Here is an 18,277-nt window from a genome sequence, read left to right on the forward strand (position 1 = left end):
CTGGAGGGGGTAACTGGGTTTTAAGCCGAGCAAAATGTACTGCGCGTGAAGTAATACGGGTGGAGTTCGACGGTGGTGGCGGCAAGTCACCGAAGGCGGCCGAATATTCTTTTTCTTTTAAGCATTTTCTCGGATGGATTAGGTGCATATTGGAGCGGCTGTCCCCACACATGCAGTAATCGGGGCGTATCTTTGCCACCTGCCTGCTCGATATCCGAGTATATACGGAGTACATCAGATTGCGAAGCCTCGTCGACTAAAGCTCGCGCATTTGCCATAGCAGCCATGGCGGCGGAAGACGGCTCCGACAGGATGAGCCTGGTACGCAAGCGGACAGATACGGAACTGATGCCACCGCCACCAGCGCCGAAGCAGATAAAGCGGCCAAAGACTGTTCTTGACGAAGATACATACGCGGACGGACTGTCAAAAATCATCGCGCGCGACTTTTTCCCAGGCCTGGTCGAGTCGGAAACACAAAACGAGTATCTGGACGCGTTGGCCTCCAAGGACAATGCGTGGATCTCAAGCGCCGGCCAGCGGCTGAAGGAGGCGATGACGCCCGGCCGACGACGACAACAGCGGATGCGGTCACAGACGCCGTCTCTGCGCGGCTCCAGCGCAACGCCGGGACCTGGAGAGACGCCACGAAGCTATGCCGGCGACACACCGGCATCGACCTGTTCAGAGCGAACGCCAGGCGGCGGCGGTGGTGGTGCCGGTGGCGATGATGGAGACAAAGCGGAGGAAGCAAACAAGGAAGCTGTCAATGTGGACGTCAGTTTAGGGGCGTTTCAAGCCAGGTACACGAGCGAAGACAACGAGAGCTTCTACAAGCTGCTGGACCGACAGAACCAGAAACGGGCAGAGAAGCACGCGTGGCTGTGGGATGGCAACAAGCTGCCGTCCAAGATGCAGCTGAGGCAGAAGGAGGTGGAGACAAAGCTGCTGGCATCGGGCAGCCAGCTGGTCGACGACGGCTTCAAGCGGGAGAGGCTGGCCATGGGGAGCATCGACGAGCGGCCAGCGGCACCAGACTCGTGGCGGTTCTCAGCCAAGAACACGCTCATGTTCAGCGCTGAGGGGATGGACGACGGGGTCGAGACGGTGGCGCAGCGCGCGCAGGCTGAGTCGCACGCACCGCCAAGGTCGATCGTCTACGCGAACACACGGCTTCCGGGGATGGGCTCTACACAAAGCAACGAGCGGGGGGTCATTCCGGTGGCAGTGCCGCCGTCGCCAACGCTGTCGGCCGTGCGTGACGCCATTGCCGGCCGTCCACGACGCAGCGACCGGGACTCGACATCGGGGACGACGACGGTGACGGGAGGCGGCGAGACGCCACGCGTCAACGGGTACGCGTTTGTGGACGACGAACCGGACGAGGCCCCAGCAAGCGGCGAGTCGGCCGAGCTGATGGCGCACTTTGGACGAGTCGACGCCGCTCCCAACCCGTTCCAGCTGCAGGCCAAGAGTAGGCGCGAGGGCCTGCATCATCGCATGGTGGAGCGGATTGCACAGTCCAAGCGGACGTCAGCACGGGTAGGCCTGACGGGTCGCGTGGACGCCGCATCGCCGTCGTCGTCGCCGTACCCAAACAGCCCGCGGATGCGCGGCAATCTGACGCCGGCCGGCCAGCGGCTCTGGAGCAAGATTGGCGGCAGCCGGCGAGACGACGCGGTGTCTGCGTTCAATGCTAGCGGGAGCGGACCGCGGAACCCAAGCAAGGGCAGCCGGCGGGCAAGGCTCAGAGAACAGCGAAGCATTTATCGGTAGGGCAAGGAGGTACGGAGTATCTCGGCGTTTATTTCTTTGGAAGGGGGTTGCGCGGTTCGACGGTGTACTTGTTTGCTGCGACAATATCGATACCCATAGTGCTGACCGGCAGAGGCTGGACCTGCCATCACATGCATCTGGCGATAGTTTGATTGAAAAGGCAGCGGTTGCAGCGAGTACGGAGTAATAGTCGAGTAGATGTGCCCGATAGCCCCGCTTTTAGGAGGCTCAGAATTTTAGAGCTCCAGAAGCTGCCGGCTTTTTTCTCGACCACAGCTTCGCACCAGCAAAGAGCAGCCCACGCCACGACATGATGACGTCGTTGTCGCGGTAGTTTCGTCGTTTCTGGTTTTCTTTTGTCGCTTTCTGTTGCTGCTGGGGCACGCAGTATGAAGTTCCTGGATCTGGCAGCGGACCTGGCGGCCTTGGCCACAGCATCCCGCTCGATTGCCACAAAACACGCAGCATTGCGGACACGCCAGCTAGACGTCCGGTTTTCTGACAACGGCAGAGCCAAGGACGACGGCCGTCCGGCAGCATCGAACGAGTCCGTCGATAAAGGGCCTCGCGACAGCACAGCGCCGGACAGCTCCTCCACAGCAGCTGTCGAGACATTGGTTGTTCCTGTGGCCGCTCCCGTGGTCGAGACCAGAGCTGAGCCGAGCGAAGAGAGAGTCAGATCCGTCGATGCGGAAGAGCCGGTTCTGCCGACGTTTGCTAAGCGGTCGTCCCTCGGGCTCGCAGTGCCCGTCAGCGTGCTTCGAGAGCGCCGACAGGCCGATGCACCGCCACCAACTTCCGGTGGGGTCTCGCGACCACATCCGCTGGACCCACGCTTCCAGAAGTCATACGCACCTGCAGGGGTAGCAACTGTGCGGCCGACGCTGGCAGACAGCATCAGCACGGATGCGTTTCGAACAAGTGAGGCAAAGGTGGAGAAGGAGGAGACCCAGAAGCTGGAGGAAGCAGACACCATTGCCGAGGAGGCTGTAGCCCCTTCAGAGCGTATATCGGAAGCATTGCTGAAACCAGAGCCATTGAGTTCAGAGCCAATCAGTTCACCCACTCCACGTCGCAAGTACGAGCTGAAGGAGTCGACGGTGCCAGCGTCACGACTGAGCCGGATGTGGAACTACGGCGGACTGGCAGCAGGGATGCTGGGCGGCGCAGTGACCGAGACGATCAGCCGCAGCTTTGGAGGTGGAGGCGACAAGAGCGCGGACTCGGTGCTGCTCAGCGCGGGCAACGTGGAGCGGCTGGTGGCGCGGCTGTCGCGGATGCGCGGAGCCGCCCTGAAGCTAGGGCAGATGCTGAGCATCCAGGACTCCAAGTCACTGCCAGGACCGCTGCAAGAGGTGCTGCAGCGGGTGCAGGACCGGGCAGACTACATGCCGGCGTGGCAGCGTGACCGGGTGCTGGCGACGAATCTGGGCGCCGACTGGCGACAGCGGTTCGACGAGTTTGACGAGACGCCGCTGGCGGCCGCATCGATCGGCCAGGTGCACCGGGCGACGCTGCGGACAGGCGATGGTGATGGCGCCGAAACGGTCGAGGTGGCCGTCAAGATCCAGTTCCCGGGCGTGGCCGACTCGATCCACGCCGACCTCGACAACCTGGCCGTGCTGCTGACGGCCACGCGCATGTTGCCGCGCGGCCTCTACCTCGACAAGACCATCGCCAACGCACGCACGGAGCTGGCCTGGGAGTGCGACTATACGCGCGAGGCTGCGTGTCTGCAGCGCTTCCGTGAATTGCTGACTAATGCCGGACCCGCGGCCGACGCGTTTGCCGTGCCGGCCGTCTACGCCGAGGCATCCGGGCCGCAGGTCCTGACCATGTCGTTCATGCAGGGCGTCCCCGTGGCCCAGGCTGCCTCGGGCCTGCCGCAAGAGGAGCGCGACTGGATCGGCACCCAGGTGCTGCGGCTGTGTCTGCTGGAGATCACGTGCTTCGGCTTCATGCAGACAGACCCCAACTGGACCAACTTTCTGTTCGGCGCCCGGCCGCAGCGCCGGCTCGAGCTGCTCGACTTTGGTGCCGCCCGCGAGTATCCCCGCGTCTTTGTCCGGCAGTACGTCCGCCTGCTGGCCGCCGCCGCCCGCAACGACCATGCCGGCGTCCAGACCTGCTCGCGCGCCCTCGGCTACCTCACCGGCCACGAGAGCCGCGCCATGCTCGAGGCCCACACGCAGTCGGTCCTCACGCTGGCGGAGCCGTTCCGCGCTGACTCGCCCGTCGTCTACGACTTTGACGGCCAGACCATCACCGACCGCGTGCGCTCCTTCATTCCCACCATGGTGCGCGAACGCCTCACCCCGCCGCCCGAGGAGACCTACAGCCTCCATCGCAAGCTCAGTGGTGCCTTTCTCCTATGTGCACGCCTCGGCAGCCGCGTGCCCTGTCGGGCCCTGTTTGAAGATAGCATGCGGCAGATGGAGGCCGCTCACGGGGAGGCCGAACTGGAGGGCGACGACCTCGAGGACAGACTCGATGACCAGGCTTGACTGAATGAAATCACCCCTTCACCCTCTGTAATATAGAAATGTATGATATCATGTTGTTCATGTCTTTGCTGTCATGCTGCAGCTCTTTGCTTGTGTTCCATTTGTTGTCTCCTGTCCTTGTCTCTTGTTGCTTTGCCTTCTCTCATCCCTCCTCCTCCTCACCCCCTCCGTACCAGCGGCATCTCTCGTCGTTCCCGTGATGCCACCTTCTTCCGCCGCCGGTCCATCGCCTTGTCGACCTGCTGCTCCGACATGCTGGAAAACTGGTCCACCAGCAGCTGCTTCCGCTGCTCCGACCGCTTGAGGAAGAACGGCTTCTTTCCCTGTCGGACCAGCTCCCGCTCCCGCTTCTTGTGCTCCTCCAGCACGTCCTGTTCCCGGTCCTTGGCCTGTCGGTCGCGCTTGCGTGCCTCCATCGACGCGAGCTTCCGCTTCAGCTCCTCTGCCGCCGCCTCTGCCGCCTCGAGCCGCTGCTGCTGCTGTGGTGGTAGTGAGCCGCCGCTTCTGCCGCGCTTCGCCGCCGACTTTCGCACCGACTTGACTGCCCGCTCTGCCGTCGTCAGCGTCTCGCGCAGCTGCTGCATCTCCCCGTCCCGGTACTCGTCCAGGAACGCATAGTTGCGCCGCGCCCGCAGCGTATCTTTGCGCGATGCCGGACCGCTCATCGACGCCAGCAAGAACCGCGGATCCCGCGACCGCATCTCTGCCGGCCGCACGTCCACTCCCGCAATCGTCGCGTCGCCGCTCAGCCAGTTGCGTCCCCGCTTCACCGCAAACCGGCTCGTCACCTCGGCCGGCGCGTGTTTGCTCGTCCGCGGCGCCGCCCGCTGCTTCACCTTGCCCTTCTCCGCTGCCGTCTCCTTGTCCTCGTCCGCCGCCGGTTCGCTTGCTGCTTTTGTTCCGCTGCCGCCCGCTTTCCGCTTCGCTGCATCCTTCTCACGCCGCTTCAGCAATTCGCCAAATGACAGCCCGTCTGTGGGCGACCGCGGCGCTTCCACCTCTGCATCTTCGTCCTCATCCTCGTCCTCATCCTCCTCTGCCTCTTCGTCGCTCCTGTCTTCCTCGTCTTCTTCGTCCTCTCCTTCACTCTTCGCCGATACCTGCTCGAACTGTCAGCAGAGTTGCAAGGCGATATGCATTAAGAGCCAATGCGTACTCCTGAAAAAGCATCCTCCTCGCTCTCTAATTGTTCCTCTTCGTCTTCGAACATGTCCGTCTCGTCCACCTTTGCCCGCTTGACGGGCCGAGAGTGTCGCTCCGCCTTCTCGACCCCGAGCTTTCTTCTTTTAGAATCCATGATCGTAGTAATCTGAGCAACCGAAAGTGGATAAGACACGGAACTTCTCTTCTGAGTGCTTGTGCTAACCAATGCTCGCCCCTGGTGTTCCTCTATTCAGTATAGCGATCACTCCTGGAGCTCTGGTTCAAATATGGCGGCTTTTCTGCAAATCGTCGCTATGTACTCCGTACTGGTCAGAAATATGATGCCTTGACCAGGCAATTGACGTTGCAATTTTTAGGTCGATTTTTTTTAATAGGCTCCAAAAAAAACTGCGCCTAGCTCATCCGGCCAATCACATCACAGTACCACACCTAAGATACCACCACTGGTCCTAACCGTTTTTCTGTTCAGATCTACATTGCATCCGACGTTGATATACCTCAACCTATCCGAATTACTATCCTGTGTATCTGACTTTGAGTTTTTGGTTACGCCATTGCTATTTCAGAGTTAACCTTCATATTCTTTAAATCTGCAAAATCTCCTGGAAAACTGGAACAGAACTCTTTTCAATTGCCAGTCAGACAGTTTTGCTTTCAGTTCAAAAAAAACCCACTCTGGAACATCTATGCTCTCACACGTAACTTCTCACAAGAGGCATTGGGTATCCCTCGTGCTTGGTTCCATCGGCCCAGCTCAGCGCATACCAGTTCTGCACCTCAAAACACTTTCAGCGCCATATACCTTCCTGGCAGAGCCATCACGTCTGGCCAGATCAGCTACAGCTGCAACTGCCAGTCCATCCGTCCGGACAAACTGGCAGTTTTTAATTTACAGTAAGAGTACCGCGTCTACCGGCCCAGATCGGGCAGCAATACGTCCTATGGAAGAAGCAGCGGGCGGCTCTGCCGCTGAATCAATACATCAAGATGCTGCCTCGACCATTACCAAGGACGCCAGCATAGGCATCGATACTGTCGGCGATCTCTCCGTCAATCCAGCAGATACTGGAAACGGCGACCACAAAGTCCACTTGGCAGCCCCGCCGAATGGAAAAGGTGGTGATCTTGGTGCCATGCCTACCGGAAAAAAAAAAGAAAAAAGAAAGGCAATGAAGGAGGCACTTGAAAAAGCCCTCCGGGAGAGAACACAAACATCCGAGCACCTAGGCGGGGACAATGCCATCACAGAGCCCAATAAGAGACTCCGGTCTCCAAACCGGTTTCCAAACCGGTCCCCCAAGTTCGAACCACAATGGGGACGTCGGCGGCAGCAGCAGCCCACTGAGCCGTTGGCCAAAGAGCCGCTGGCCAGAGAGCGGTCGCCCAAACGGCCGCCGTCCGAGCAGTCTGGCGGCATCCCCGAGCCGACAGCAGCCTACCTGGAACAGGCCGCACAGCTGCTGCGGCCGCCTGCAGAGACCCCGCGACCCCTGCTTGTCGTTATCGACCTCAACGGGACGCTGCTCTACCGGCCGTACCGCGACCGCCCTCGAATGTTTGTCATGCGGCCACACGCCGCCCAGTTCCTTGATTACTGCCTCCAGGCCTTCTGGGTCGTCGTCTGGTCGTCAGCCCGGCCCACAAACGTCACGGCCATGTGCCAAAAGCTGATGCAGCCGCCCCAGCTCCAGAAGCTCGTCGCCAAGTGGGGCCGTGATCGCTTCCACCTCAGCCCCGAGGACTACAACGACCGGGTTCAGTGCTACAAGCGGCTGTCCGCCCTGTGGAGCGACAAGACCGTGGCCCGGTCACACCCGAGCTTTGCTTCGGCTGCCGGCAGTGACCTCTGGTCACAGGCCAACACCGTCCTCATCGACGACTCGCAGGAAAAGGCACGCAGCGAGCCCTTCAACCTGATCGCTATTCCCGAGTTCCAGGGCGATGTGGCCGATGCGCCGGACGTGCTCCCGCAGGTCCATGACTATCTCAACAAACTATGCTTCCAGCAGGACGTCAGTGCGTACATGCGGCATCATCCTTTCCGCCTAGACGGTTGCGCCAGCTCCAGCAACGAAAGGGGTATTTGATTTTTGCAGGCTGCGGGACAGCCAGACTCGGTTTCATGGCGACGAAGACTTTAAGAGATTCATGAATCTTGGTATAACTACGGAGGTCCCTACCTAAAGTCGTGCCCACCCCCTTCGATGTGACATCGGCAGTATACAGTCTGATTTGCTGTGTGCACGGAGAACAAACTTAGCGATAGACTGATAACAGTTAGCTTATAGTCCCACTAAGAATTACTGCATATAAGGAAATTACAGCATAATACGTGCTGATAGCTTTGCGAGAATGTACAGTGCACGTAACACCTTATATACTGTAACTTTATGTCTTTATTAGGAAAAGCGGTGAAACAGGGTGGGCATAACTTTTGGTAGGGACCTCCGTATGTTGGTAGAATTTAACCTTTAGCACGGAGAAGAAAACACGATTCCAATTTACGTCGCATTGACACTTGAGGTATGAGACACCACTCCGCTTCATATTTGGTGCTTAGATATTTTCCTTCATGTCCTCCTTCTATCATGCACATAAACATTCATCCGTTCTCCTGCCTACCCTTACGGAGGCATTGGCTCAACTGGTTCTAGCAATGCGCTAAACCCAGGCCAAAATAACCACCTCAACCAGTCTTCTCAAGCCAAGTGCGAGCTCCCCCTCCCTTTTCTCCCCAGCTCCAGTCCACAGTTTGCAACTTCGCAGTCGGCGAGCTGTCTACTTGAAGACCTTGCCGTCGGCGTGAGCGTAGGACTTGCCGTCAACAACGACAGGCTTGTCCCACGACCACTGGGCCTCAACGTACGCACGGTCCTCAGCGTTGGTGGGGTCCAGCTTGGTGAACGCGTAGCTCTCGTAGTCCGGAGCGACATCGAAGACTGGCAGGTAGTCTTCGCCGCGGATGACAAAGGCGCCCTCGATGACCGAAGCGTTGTTCTCGCCGTACACCGACGCACAGCCGAAGAGATACTTGCGCGAGCCCTCCAGACGGTTGTTGAAGCCACCGATCAGGTTGTTGGACATGAACGTCAGCGTCAGCTCGTCGTTGTACTTGTAGGCCACCTTCCAGATGGAGTACTCGGTGAAGTTGACGTTCTCCCAGAACCACTTCACGGCGAGAGGAGTGTCAAGGTTGGAGTACTGGCGCTTCCACTCGTCAAGGGGGAACGTGGCACGCGGCAGAAGCTCAAGCGGGTGCTTGGCCTTCGGTGCCTGCGCCTCCTCCTCCTCCTCCTCCTCCTTGGCGGCAGCCTTAGGAGCAGCCTTGGGGGCAGCCTTCGCGGCCTTAGGTGCCTCGGCCTTCTTGGGCGGCTGGTTGACCAGGGTGGTCTTCTCGAGGAACTCGATCTTGAACGCCACAGACGAGAAGATGGGGGTGTTGTACAGGGTCATGAACCAACGAGTGACGTTGGGGTACTGTGCCTGCCACTCCTTGTCGAAGAGAAACTGGAAGCCGCGCAGGGTGATGCCGGCAGCGAACAGGTCGGCCAGCGTGATGCGCTCACCCACCAGGAAGGTGTTGTGCAGAAGGTGCTCCTCGACAACGGAGAAGGCCTTCAGAGCCGCCTTGGACGCATCATCAACGCTCTTCTTGTTGTAGGGCTTCTTGCCCAGAAGAGGGTTGTACCAAGCACCAAGGTTCGGCAGAGCCTCAGTGTTGAAGAATGATGCCCACTTCAGGATGGAGGCATAGCTGCGAGCAGTTAGAATCTCGAGCGATGCCAATTCTGAGATGCCGCAATCAACTTACTCTTGCTTGGTCTTGCCCAGCAGTGTGGTCTTCTCGTTCTGGGATGCCACTGTAGCGCACAGTTGAATTAGCGCACTAATTCCTCAACTTTGGGAGCTGCAACAGCCAAAAATAACAAGAAAAAATAGACAAGATATTGGTCAGAAGTTAGAATAAGTCAACACAGGAAATTCAGCCAGGGATAACTGTTAAAAATGTCTAGCTCATCATGCAAATATCTTTCCCGCCCACTGTAGCAGGAAAAGAAGGGTGAGGGGAGTCGTTTCTCATCGACAATTTTCTCGTGCACTCATGCACCGAGGCGCATTATTTGAATCTTACCGTAGATGGCAATAGCAATGGACTCCGTGAGGACGAAGCCGTCAGAGCCAACAAAGGTAGGAACCTTGCCGAGCGGGTTCAGCTTCAGGTACTCGGGAGTCGGGCTGGCCGGGTTGGTAAGGACAACCTCGATGTCGAGGTTGTTGGCCTTGGCGATGGCCAGAGTGGCCGTCGACCGCGGGTTGGCCTGACGAGAGACATGTCAGTCTCAACAGAGGTTTCACGAGAGTATCTCGTCTTTGAGCACGAGTAACCAACCTCAAATGTGTACAGCTTTCCGAAAGACATTGCGACTTATATATAGGGACGCTGGGAAATGAGTAAAGGGGAGAACGTGAAGTTAATGGAGGGGTTGGGGAGGAAAAAGAAGAGGCAGGATTTTTTTAGTGCAGAAAAAGTTGTGATGGCCATTGCTTTTCTGCAATCTGGCGAGGGGCTTGGTGGGGCTGTAAATTTACGTCGTAGGTTCCATGTGCCGTAGCTACGCGCTTGTCGCAAGTCTTTCTGTTGCACGTGACTTCGGATTTTCAAGGAAATTTTGAGCGCTCAATTGATGTGAAGCTTTACAGCTTGAGCAGTGCTACGATCAGTCTATCGGTCCCCACATCCCCGAGGCTGAGACTTGGAAAGAAACCCTATATGGGCCCCCTCATGGAAGTTTTCTGAAGAACCGCCCTAATCCTTCCACATGTCGAGCCTGCGCTCGGTTCTGCTCTCCCAGAGAGCCGTTTGCTCTCTGCCGCTTCAGCTTGAACGACAATTTTCTCTCTTGCGGGTGGGCTCCGGCGTTCCGAGCACAACAGCCACTGCCAACAGCAGCAGAACACCTTCCGAGACCAGGAGGAGCTCCACATTCGGCGGTGCGGACAACGGGAGTCTGACGGGGTCCAACGAGATTTCTTCGGTCGGAGATGTTCTGGCCATAACCGGCTTTGAGAGGGGCGGGGGAGCGTTGGATGGCGTTACCACATCGTTGGATGGTACAGCAACTTCAACGCTGACCGGATACGCCCGGCCGGTACCGGCTTCGCCGTCATACTTCTCGCGGCAGCCGAATTTCAACGACAGTTTTTTGCGGCTGCAGACGTTGTTTCGAAAGTACGGACACCTTCCTCTGGTCCCGGCAGAACAGGTCGAACGAGTTGCTTGGAGGAGCCTGCGAGACTACCGGCACAACAGCGGCGAGGAGATCAAGGCGCCACAATACAACAAGTGCATCGCCATCGTCAAGCATCTGAACAAGATCCACCCGACCCTGAAGCCGGCCGGCTTGGCAGACGCGCTGAACGAGTTTAAGCGTGAGGTCAACCCGTTTGACAACGTGGCCAAGCAGCTCACGATAGACCGCTTTGGCCGGGCTGTCGGCGTGGGCCGCCGTAAGACATCGGTGGCGCGGGCGTGGGTGGTGGAGGGCACGGGCGAGATGCAGGTCAACGGCAAGAGCCTAAGCGAGATGTTTGGGCGTGTGCACGACCGCGAGAGCGCCACCTGGGCTCTGCGGGCGACAAACCGGATGGACAAGTACAACGTCTGGGCGCTGGCAGAAGGCGGCGGCACCACTGGACAGGCCGAGGCACTCACCTTGGCAGTGGCCAAGGCTCTCGTAGCTCACGAGCCAGCGCTCAAGACGGCGCTCCGGAAAGGTACGTTGCAATCCTTGTGCTTTCAATACCAGCCGTTCTCTTTCGCCACAAGCTGCCCTAGCTAACAATATGTTTTTCGCGCAATCTAGCCGGCTGTATCGCTCGCGACCCGAGAATGGTGGAGCGGAAGAAGCACGGTCATGTGAAGGCAAGAAAGATGCCTGCCTGGGTCAAGAGATAATTGGACATACTGGTGAGGAGCATGTATGCCGTGATATGCTATATGGGGCAATAGGTTTGCTTGAATTGATGGCACGGTTGGTAATCGCGTACGTGTACGTGTCTCTGTTCGTCTGCTCATGCGATTGTCCTATATGTGTATCTCGCGTTTTGATTGTACGAATCTTAGGCTTGAAAGTAGCCGTAAAGCAAGTGACATCAGAAAGCGTGGTTAAGAGCCATAAACTAAGTTTTATTTGCTCCTTTTATCTATTAATTGTTGCCGCAGTTGGGCCGGAACAACACGCCGCATCAGTCGTGTGGCATGCCTATAACGCTTTCTACGTGAAATAAATACCCGGTTTTCTATGTCCTGTTCGTCTTGACTTGCAGAGAGCAGCCGGCCAGTCAATGGACCGACATCAAGTTGCAAGGATAATATCACATACTATAACAGAATTAAGGCTGTGCTAGCATGTCATCATACATGACTGACATTCGGAAACGAGCTCCTGAAAGTCCGTTGCAGTTGAAAGCTCTGGTAAAATAAAAGAAGAGCTCTATCCAATGTTAGCATTTGCTTGGCAAAGTGAAATGCCGTCACAATTGGCGAGGTATAGTACTTTAGTAGGAAACCAAGATCTAAGGTAACAAACGAAAACAGGTGATACTATATCGTCACTTCACTTCGACCCTAGCATTTTAATCTTGTCAGATTCAACATATGTGTCACAGTGCGGACTCGTACGGCGCAATCCAGTAACAGGCGATATCTGATTAGGTTCATCGTCATCCAATGCACGTTGGACATCGTCTTAGGTAACGTCATCCGTCTGATGGCTCGTAGGGATGCGCAAATCTGTAATGGTCTTTGTTTTCTTAGACATAAAATATCTTGCATTGCTCCATACAAAAGTTCGGTATGTACCTTTTGAGTGATTCAGCAGAAGGCCCGGTATCCAATCATTTTCGGGTTCGAGCATCATGAAGCAATAAGAACAAGCCTAGAGCAGGGCACGGATCTCTGACCATAAGCTTACTATGTACAGTCTGCGAACATTTCGACCAAAGAATACTGGCATAGGATCCGGCGGGTGAGCTAAGGAGCATCTTCCGATCGGCTGAGGCACGATTGCAGAAGAAGCACTGCTACAACCATACGTAAGCTTTCGCGAAGGCAAACATCGACGAGAGGGACAGTTTTCGGTAATAAGAGTACACAAAGGTATTAGGTCTCGAATATGTCGGGAAAATAACCCCGGAACAAAAGGAACATAACAACAGAAATTACAATCCCTGGCACATGGAGGGTGGTGTATGCGATCGCTGGGCTGGGGCTGCATGTCTCACGGTTTGTCGGGATGTGGGCCAGCCCAAAAGAGACATCATGGAACTAAAACGGAGCTGATATGCGAAAGGGAGAAGTGCGGGAAGGTAAAATGCGAAAAATCTAGATGGGGAAATGGGCGGCCTCACTTTTCCGTGGAACCTCTGATGGCCCAGTGTCTTAGATGCTCTTACATATTAGGTATCTAGGAGAAAGACGGGTCCACCAGATATGCGATGCAAGCTGAAAACGTCCTAGGTACTCCGTAAATGCATTCGGATGGATATCGCTGGCATTGCGGTGCTATTTATGGTATGTCTTCTTGTTAATCTTGGCATTACCGAACTTCTGGAAACGGGAGACTTCACGGAGTGATTTTGTTGTGGGCTTCACCTCCTAATGCAACATGCCGTCCACTGCGACATGACCAAGGACCGGGACGATGATCGGCGGCGGTATGACGTCCCTGATGAGGCTGATCGACAGGCAAGCGACGGTGTGGTCAGGCAGCTGTCAAATGCCTAAATAAAAAGGCAATTCCCGGTGTAGGGCACGCAGACATGGGCCAAGGCAAAGCCCATAATCCCCGCTGCCTTTGGCTTCTTTTCGGTATATCCAACACCTGCAGTCTGCTTTCTTTTTTGAAGAGGTCGGGCATCACTCTCTCTCGCGTTGGCCAGCTGACTGACGTGTGACATCCGGGCAGAGTGAGCTGAAATTTGAGATGCCGTCTCCGAGACTCGCCCCGTGCAACAGCCTCAGGGGCTGCGCAGCAATCCAGGGCTCCAAAAAGCAAATAGAAAAGAAAAATATGTGCCAGATGTGCTGAGACAACACATGTCGATGAAAGGGAGAGTTGCCCGGAGCACACGAAGTGACGACTGTGTCACAGGTAAAGAACGGCAAGCCACATGCAATGAGGCCTGGATCAAATGTCCCAAAGTTGGAAGAGGGGCCTCGACATGGCTGAATCTGAATATTGCGATCTCGCAGCCTTGAAACATTACGAGTCCGGAGTACAATATCCACTGTTGGCACCTGCACCCCATACATAAATTCCCGTCATTAGCGTGCCTTAGTGTGGGAGGACTGCTGCACAGACACCATGATTTCAGTTTATGTAATCGTCGCCTAGCAATTACACCCCCATGTATGTATCCGCATACGATTGCCGATTGCAGACCGGCTAGATGCTAGATAGATGTCCAGCGGACGAAAAATACGTCGTATGCTTGCAGGGTGTGAATTATGCGTCATCAATATCAGATCCACCCAATGGAGCATCACCACGCAGAGCTGGGTTGGCTAACGTGGGCAGCCGCTGTGGCAATTGTGCTGGTGCTGGTAGCGGGTTTTACTACTGCACTTGTCTCGGGCTGTATTATGGCTAGCAGCAAAAACTAGGAAGGGGAGAGAAAGCAGACGCGAACCTGATTGGACCAGTATGCCTAGCTCGCTGCCCTCGCAAAATGATGGAACCTCAAAGCTGTGGTGCTTTGGCGAGAAGCAGGGGGCGTTGTGGTCGGGCAATACTCCGATTTATCATGCTAGTTCGTTGGGAGTAATCGTACAGAATACGGAGTACGGAGTACAGAGTCAGATACGAAGTACATAGTCATTCGTATTACTGGTCCCTGTGCCCCATTTTAATCCTTTGTCTTCAACGACATGGTTCATGGGTCTAGCAACAACCAATTCTTTTCTGCCATTGTCGTCTGCTCGTGCCCGAACGAAACTTTCTATAGCCTTAGTCCAGGCTAGCCTAACCAAAGGTCTCGAGACGTCTCTAAAACTGCACTGATAGACGGCCTATTTGCCCATTTCACATGTATGTACCTCCTTACCGCCCACCGCTTGCCATGTCTGGCTTCCAGCTCCCGTGCTTCCATTTCTTAGGGTCCTGTACATAGTACGAGGAAGAAAAAGCTTTTTATGCCAGATACTCAGGGGCAGATGTGGTAAAAGTCTATTCTACTTTCCTGCCGACCGCCGCGGAATTTGCCATGCCGTGTCGGCGTGCAATTTTGAATTGTATGACGTGGAAACCGATCCCCCAATCGTTCCCAACAAACATTCATACTGTAATTCTTTTTTTTGGTCTGGTTCATCCTATCTCGTCGAACTTTGCTACCCGACTGGACTGCAATCCTGTTTCTGGTCTTCATGCCCCCATTGTAACTTGCTTTGATAGCTTTCATTACTAAAACAAAGACAAGGTATCGCCTTCCCCTCCCCTTTCACGCACAACCAACCGGCTTTTCGAGTCCAAGGAAGCAAAAAGCGGGCCAAACAATTGTAACCGCTTGCTCCGTAAATAGGCCCGTCTCGGTGCTCACGGCCGAGTTGGTCTGAATTTTTATTTTATTTTGGGACTTGATTATTGCATCTGAACAGACCATACATGATTCGATGGTACCGGCCAGACGTCCCGACACATTGAGGCGGGAGGCAGCCTTTGGGCTATAGCAACCTGCCTCTCTTCACTCTGCTCTGTCGCGATCTCCGTTGCTAACAGCAGCGAATCGGCATAGCGCGTCGCACCAGATCATTGTCAGTGTCTTAACTAGAAAAATGTGGGGAGATGATCATGACCAGAGAGAGTAGATTGGCCGAGGGGGAGTAGATCTTTCCAGACAAGGCCCAGATCGTGTTGGAAGAGAACCCTTAGATGCGAAATTGGATCTTTTAGTGCCACTTGGTTTTCCTTCTTCGTTGTGTCGGCTCAGCTGTGGCTGTCACCTTGGACGGGAAGGCACGTTCTTGGTTTCTAGCCTGCGCCGAAGCAACGGCAACATACGGAGTACACCGTAGTTTGCACTTTCCTTACATTGATTCTTTCTTCACCGGCTTTGCTAGTTTCTCGCACTACATTCCTAGGCTATCTTTTTAAGTCCTCCCCTTGTACCCCTCGCCGACACCCTTTTTTCCTCACCCTGTCAAGTTTGTGTTTCTTTGCTTCTTTCTGTCTCCTCGTGCCTTTCAATACAGCTTCGCCTTGAATCTGGATATACTGCTTCACGCGCTTTGATTGCCGTCCTTATCTGTATCTATCGTGCAAGAGAGATACACCGGGTCTTGTGGACTCATTTAGGATGCAAATTTGTCCCGTCTGTCTTTCCATCAGCACTACCCAAGCACCATCACGGAACCTGCAGCAACCAGCAGTGAGACCACCCTTTTCACCTATAGGAAGGATTCGACAGAGGTAGTACGGCAAGGGCTGAAAAAAAGGTCCGCTCTTAAATCAATGGGCTCCCGTGATAGACGTCTTGTTCGATAAGCCTCAGTGCCCACGGCGGTGTGAACAGAGAAAGTCTCAGAGCGCATGGAGGCAAGACGTATGTGATAGGGGAGAAACAACGACCATTCCCAGTTGGTCGAGCAGGAGCACCACCCAAGTCAAAGTGGCTTTGAGCCGATATTTACACCAAAACTGTATTCAGCAGAACTCGCCGTCTGCCCGTCTCCAGCAAGGAACGTCCATCCAGATACTGAAACACCAATCTGGTTTGCTACTCTGTGAAAGCCACATGCATCACATGCTCACTTTCGCATGCAATACCCCGTTCTCGACACTTAACGCATCCACCATTGCATTATCGACGGCCACTAATAAACGCAGCTGCATAAAGCTGCCGCCAAGGGACTCCCCAACCTTGTCTCGCTACCTAGCGGCCGATTGCCCTCACTTTGATCATCACCCACACATTTTCAAGTCTCATTCGACTCCATCAAACGCCAGGGTGCCTTACTTGAGAAATCTGTCCAGGCAACAGCTGGCTACCTGTAGCCTTACAGACAAAAACACTAAAACCCTAAGTATTAATTTCACGCCCGTGCCCTCGTCGGATAAGGGGGGGTGAGGGGGGGAAGTCTTGTATTGGGGCCGTCTGTTGGACATCCTTCTACTCTTTTGACCGCCAGCATCGAACTTCTTGTCTGTGTCGACTCTTCCAAGCCACCTTAGTCTTCTTAAATGCTCCATCGCTGCTCCCATTGCAGCATTCTCTATCGCTTGCGTTCTCTACCTTTGCTGTCCCTACAATATCTCCAGCCGTTTCAGACAGCTTTCGTCGCCTCTGCAGAACCCGAGAAGTTCTTTCTCCGCTGACTATAACGACCAAAGAAGCCTGCTGTCTTCACTCTCAAATCGGTAACTCCTGATGATCGTTTCCTGCTCAGCTGAGGTAAGTTTTGTTCATCCCTCTCCATTCCTCTCGCCGAAACTCTCCCGTCCGTCCCCACTCTCCACATTTTACTCCCTCGCTGTTTTTATTATCTCTTTTCTTGAAACCGCCTCGAGGGCCGGCCTACGGAACGGACATCCGCCGTTCTTTGCACTATTTGTATCCCTTCCGACCCTCCTATGCAAAGCCTCACTCTTCATGTTACACGGCTTAAATTTACACCTCGCACACTCTTGTCTCTCTTGTCTCCTTTGGGAACTTGGTCCACACATGGGTATATAAGTCTTCGTGTGGAGCCTTCGTCTATCGTTTCTTTTTCCTCTACGTCTTCTCCCGGTACATTCTCTGTGTTCAAAAGTCAGACTTTCAAGACTATTTAGATCCTTGCGTGGTCTAAACATCACGGCCAGCCTTCCTACACCCACCTGCCCCTACCTCTTCTCCTAAAATATAGAACCGTGGTTCTCAATACAAGACGGAAGGTGGCAGAGTACTGCCGCTCTATAGCATTCACTACTTCACCTCACCCTGACATCACATCACGACCTACTACTGCAGCCTACAAACTCCAGAAAGACCAGTGGTTATATTGACAACACTTTAAGTATACCCAGAAGCACGAAAGCTACCTCTCAACTCGAAACCGAGAGCAAACGACGATCTGTGTCGAACATTTACACGTGTGGCATCATACCCAGTAACAGGAAGTGATCTGGGGTTTTAAACTTTTTGCACAGTCAGACCCTTTCCCTGGGGTATGGACGACTTTCTCCGTCGGCAGAGACAGAATGATAGACCGATGCGTCGCACATTGAACACAGGGCATCAGCAGCCAGGCCAAGGTGCCTCGCAGCAAAGAAGAACGCAACATACCGGCTCTATTGCAGGCGATCGACAAAGGACGACTACAGATGGAGGGCAAGCTATGAGTGGAAATGGCAGCTCTGGAAGCTACAATGGATACTATCAACAACCGACAACAAGTGTATTTCCCCCAGGGTCAGGGGCTCTCCCAAACACATTGGAATATGGTCAATCGGCAGCTGGCTATAGTCAGGATACACGGCATCCACAAAACTTTGGCGGAGCTTACAGTCCCACATCCGCCGGGGTGATGTACAATGTACCCCAGGGCGGCCCACAAAGCTCTGCCTTTGATACCGACCAGTCCTTCTCTGCACGCCAACCTGGCGCAATGCAAATGATTCCAGCTGGGGTAGCTTCGGCATCTTATTTCCCTAGCAACTCTTTGGCAGCAGCTGCCACTGTCATTCAGTCACAAGCTGCGCCAACAGGTGCGTACTCCGTTGTATGATTTTGCAAATGGAAAGCTGACAGAAAGCGAACCCCAAAAAGGATATTTAGGTACTATGGGTGCAATATTG

General features: G+C 54.8%; 5 protein-coding genes across 5 annotated transcripts; 3 read left to right on the forward strand and 2 right to left on the reverse strand.

The window, feature by feature from the left end:
- Nucleotides 1-285: 285 nt before the first annotated feature.
- CMQ_6172 (molecular chaperone) lies at nt 286-4,280 on the forward strand (the record flags this gene model as incomplete). The annotated part of the gene is made up of 2 exons (XM_014315237.1): nt 286-1,772; nt 2,165-4,280. The coding sequence occupies 2 exons, from the start codon at nt 286-288 to the stop codon at nt 4,278-4,280; spliced, it is 3,603 nt and encodes a 1,200-aa protein (XP_014170712.1).
- Nucleotides 4,281-4,438: 158 nt separating this feature from the next.
- On the reverse strand, nt 4,439-5,577 carry CMQ_6359 (pre-rRNA processing protein; the record flags this gene model as incomplete). The annotated part of the gene is made up of 2 exons (XM_014315424.1): nt 4,439-5,224; nt 5,437-5,577. The coding sequence occupies 2 exons, from the start codon at nt 5,575-5,577 to the stop codon at nt 4,439-4,441; spliced, it is 927 nt and encodes a 308-aa protein (XP_014170899.1).
- An 808-nt stretch (nt 5,578-6,385) lies between these two features.
- Nucleotides 6,386-7,531, forward strand: CMQ_6102 (nif domain containing protein; the record flags this gene model as incomplete). The annotated part of the gene is made up of 1 exon (XM_014315167.1): nt 6,386-7,531. The coding sequence occupies one exon, from the start codon at nt 6,386-6,388 to the stop codon at nt 7,529-7,531; it is 1,146 nt and encodes a 381-aa protein (XP_014170642.1).
- Nucleotides 7,532-8,222: 691 nt separating this feature from the next.
- CMQ_6450 (elongation factor 1-gamma) lies at nt 8,223-9,864 on the reverse strand (the record flags this gene model as incomplete). The annotated part of the gene is made up of 4 exons (XM_014315515.1): nt 8,223-9,198; nt 9,256-9,304; nt 9,577-9,763; nt 9,835-9,864. The coding sequence occupies 4 exons, from the start codon at nt 9,862-9,864 to the stop codon at nt 8,223-8,225; spliced, it is 1,242 nt and encodes a 413-aa protein (XP_014170990.1).
- A 400-nt stretch (nt 9,865-10,264) lies between these two features.
- CMQ_6084 (37S ribosomal protein s9) lies at nt 10,265-11,400 on the forward strand (the record flags this gene model as incomplete). The annotated part of the gene is made up of 2 exons (XM_014315149.1): nt 10,265-11,219; nt 11,309-11,400. The coding sequence occupies 2 exons, from the start codon at nt 10,265-10,267 to the stop codon at nt 11,398-11,400; spliced, it is 1,047 nt and encodes a 348-aa protein (XP_014170624.1).
- Nucleotides 11,401-18,277: the final 6,877 nt, after the last annotated feature.

Source organism: Grosmannia clavigera (assembly GCF_000143105.1).
Source record: "Grosmannia clavigera kw1407 unplaced genomic scaffold GCSC_167, whole genome shotgun sequence".
In the NCBI taxonomy this organism is placed as follows: domain Eukaryota; kingdom Fungi; phylum Ascomycota; class Sordariomycetes; order Ophiostomatales; family Ophiostomataceae; genus Leptographium; species Leptographium clavigerum.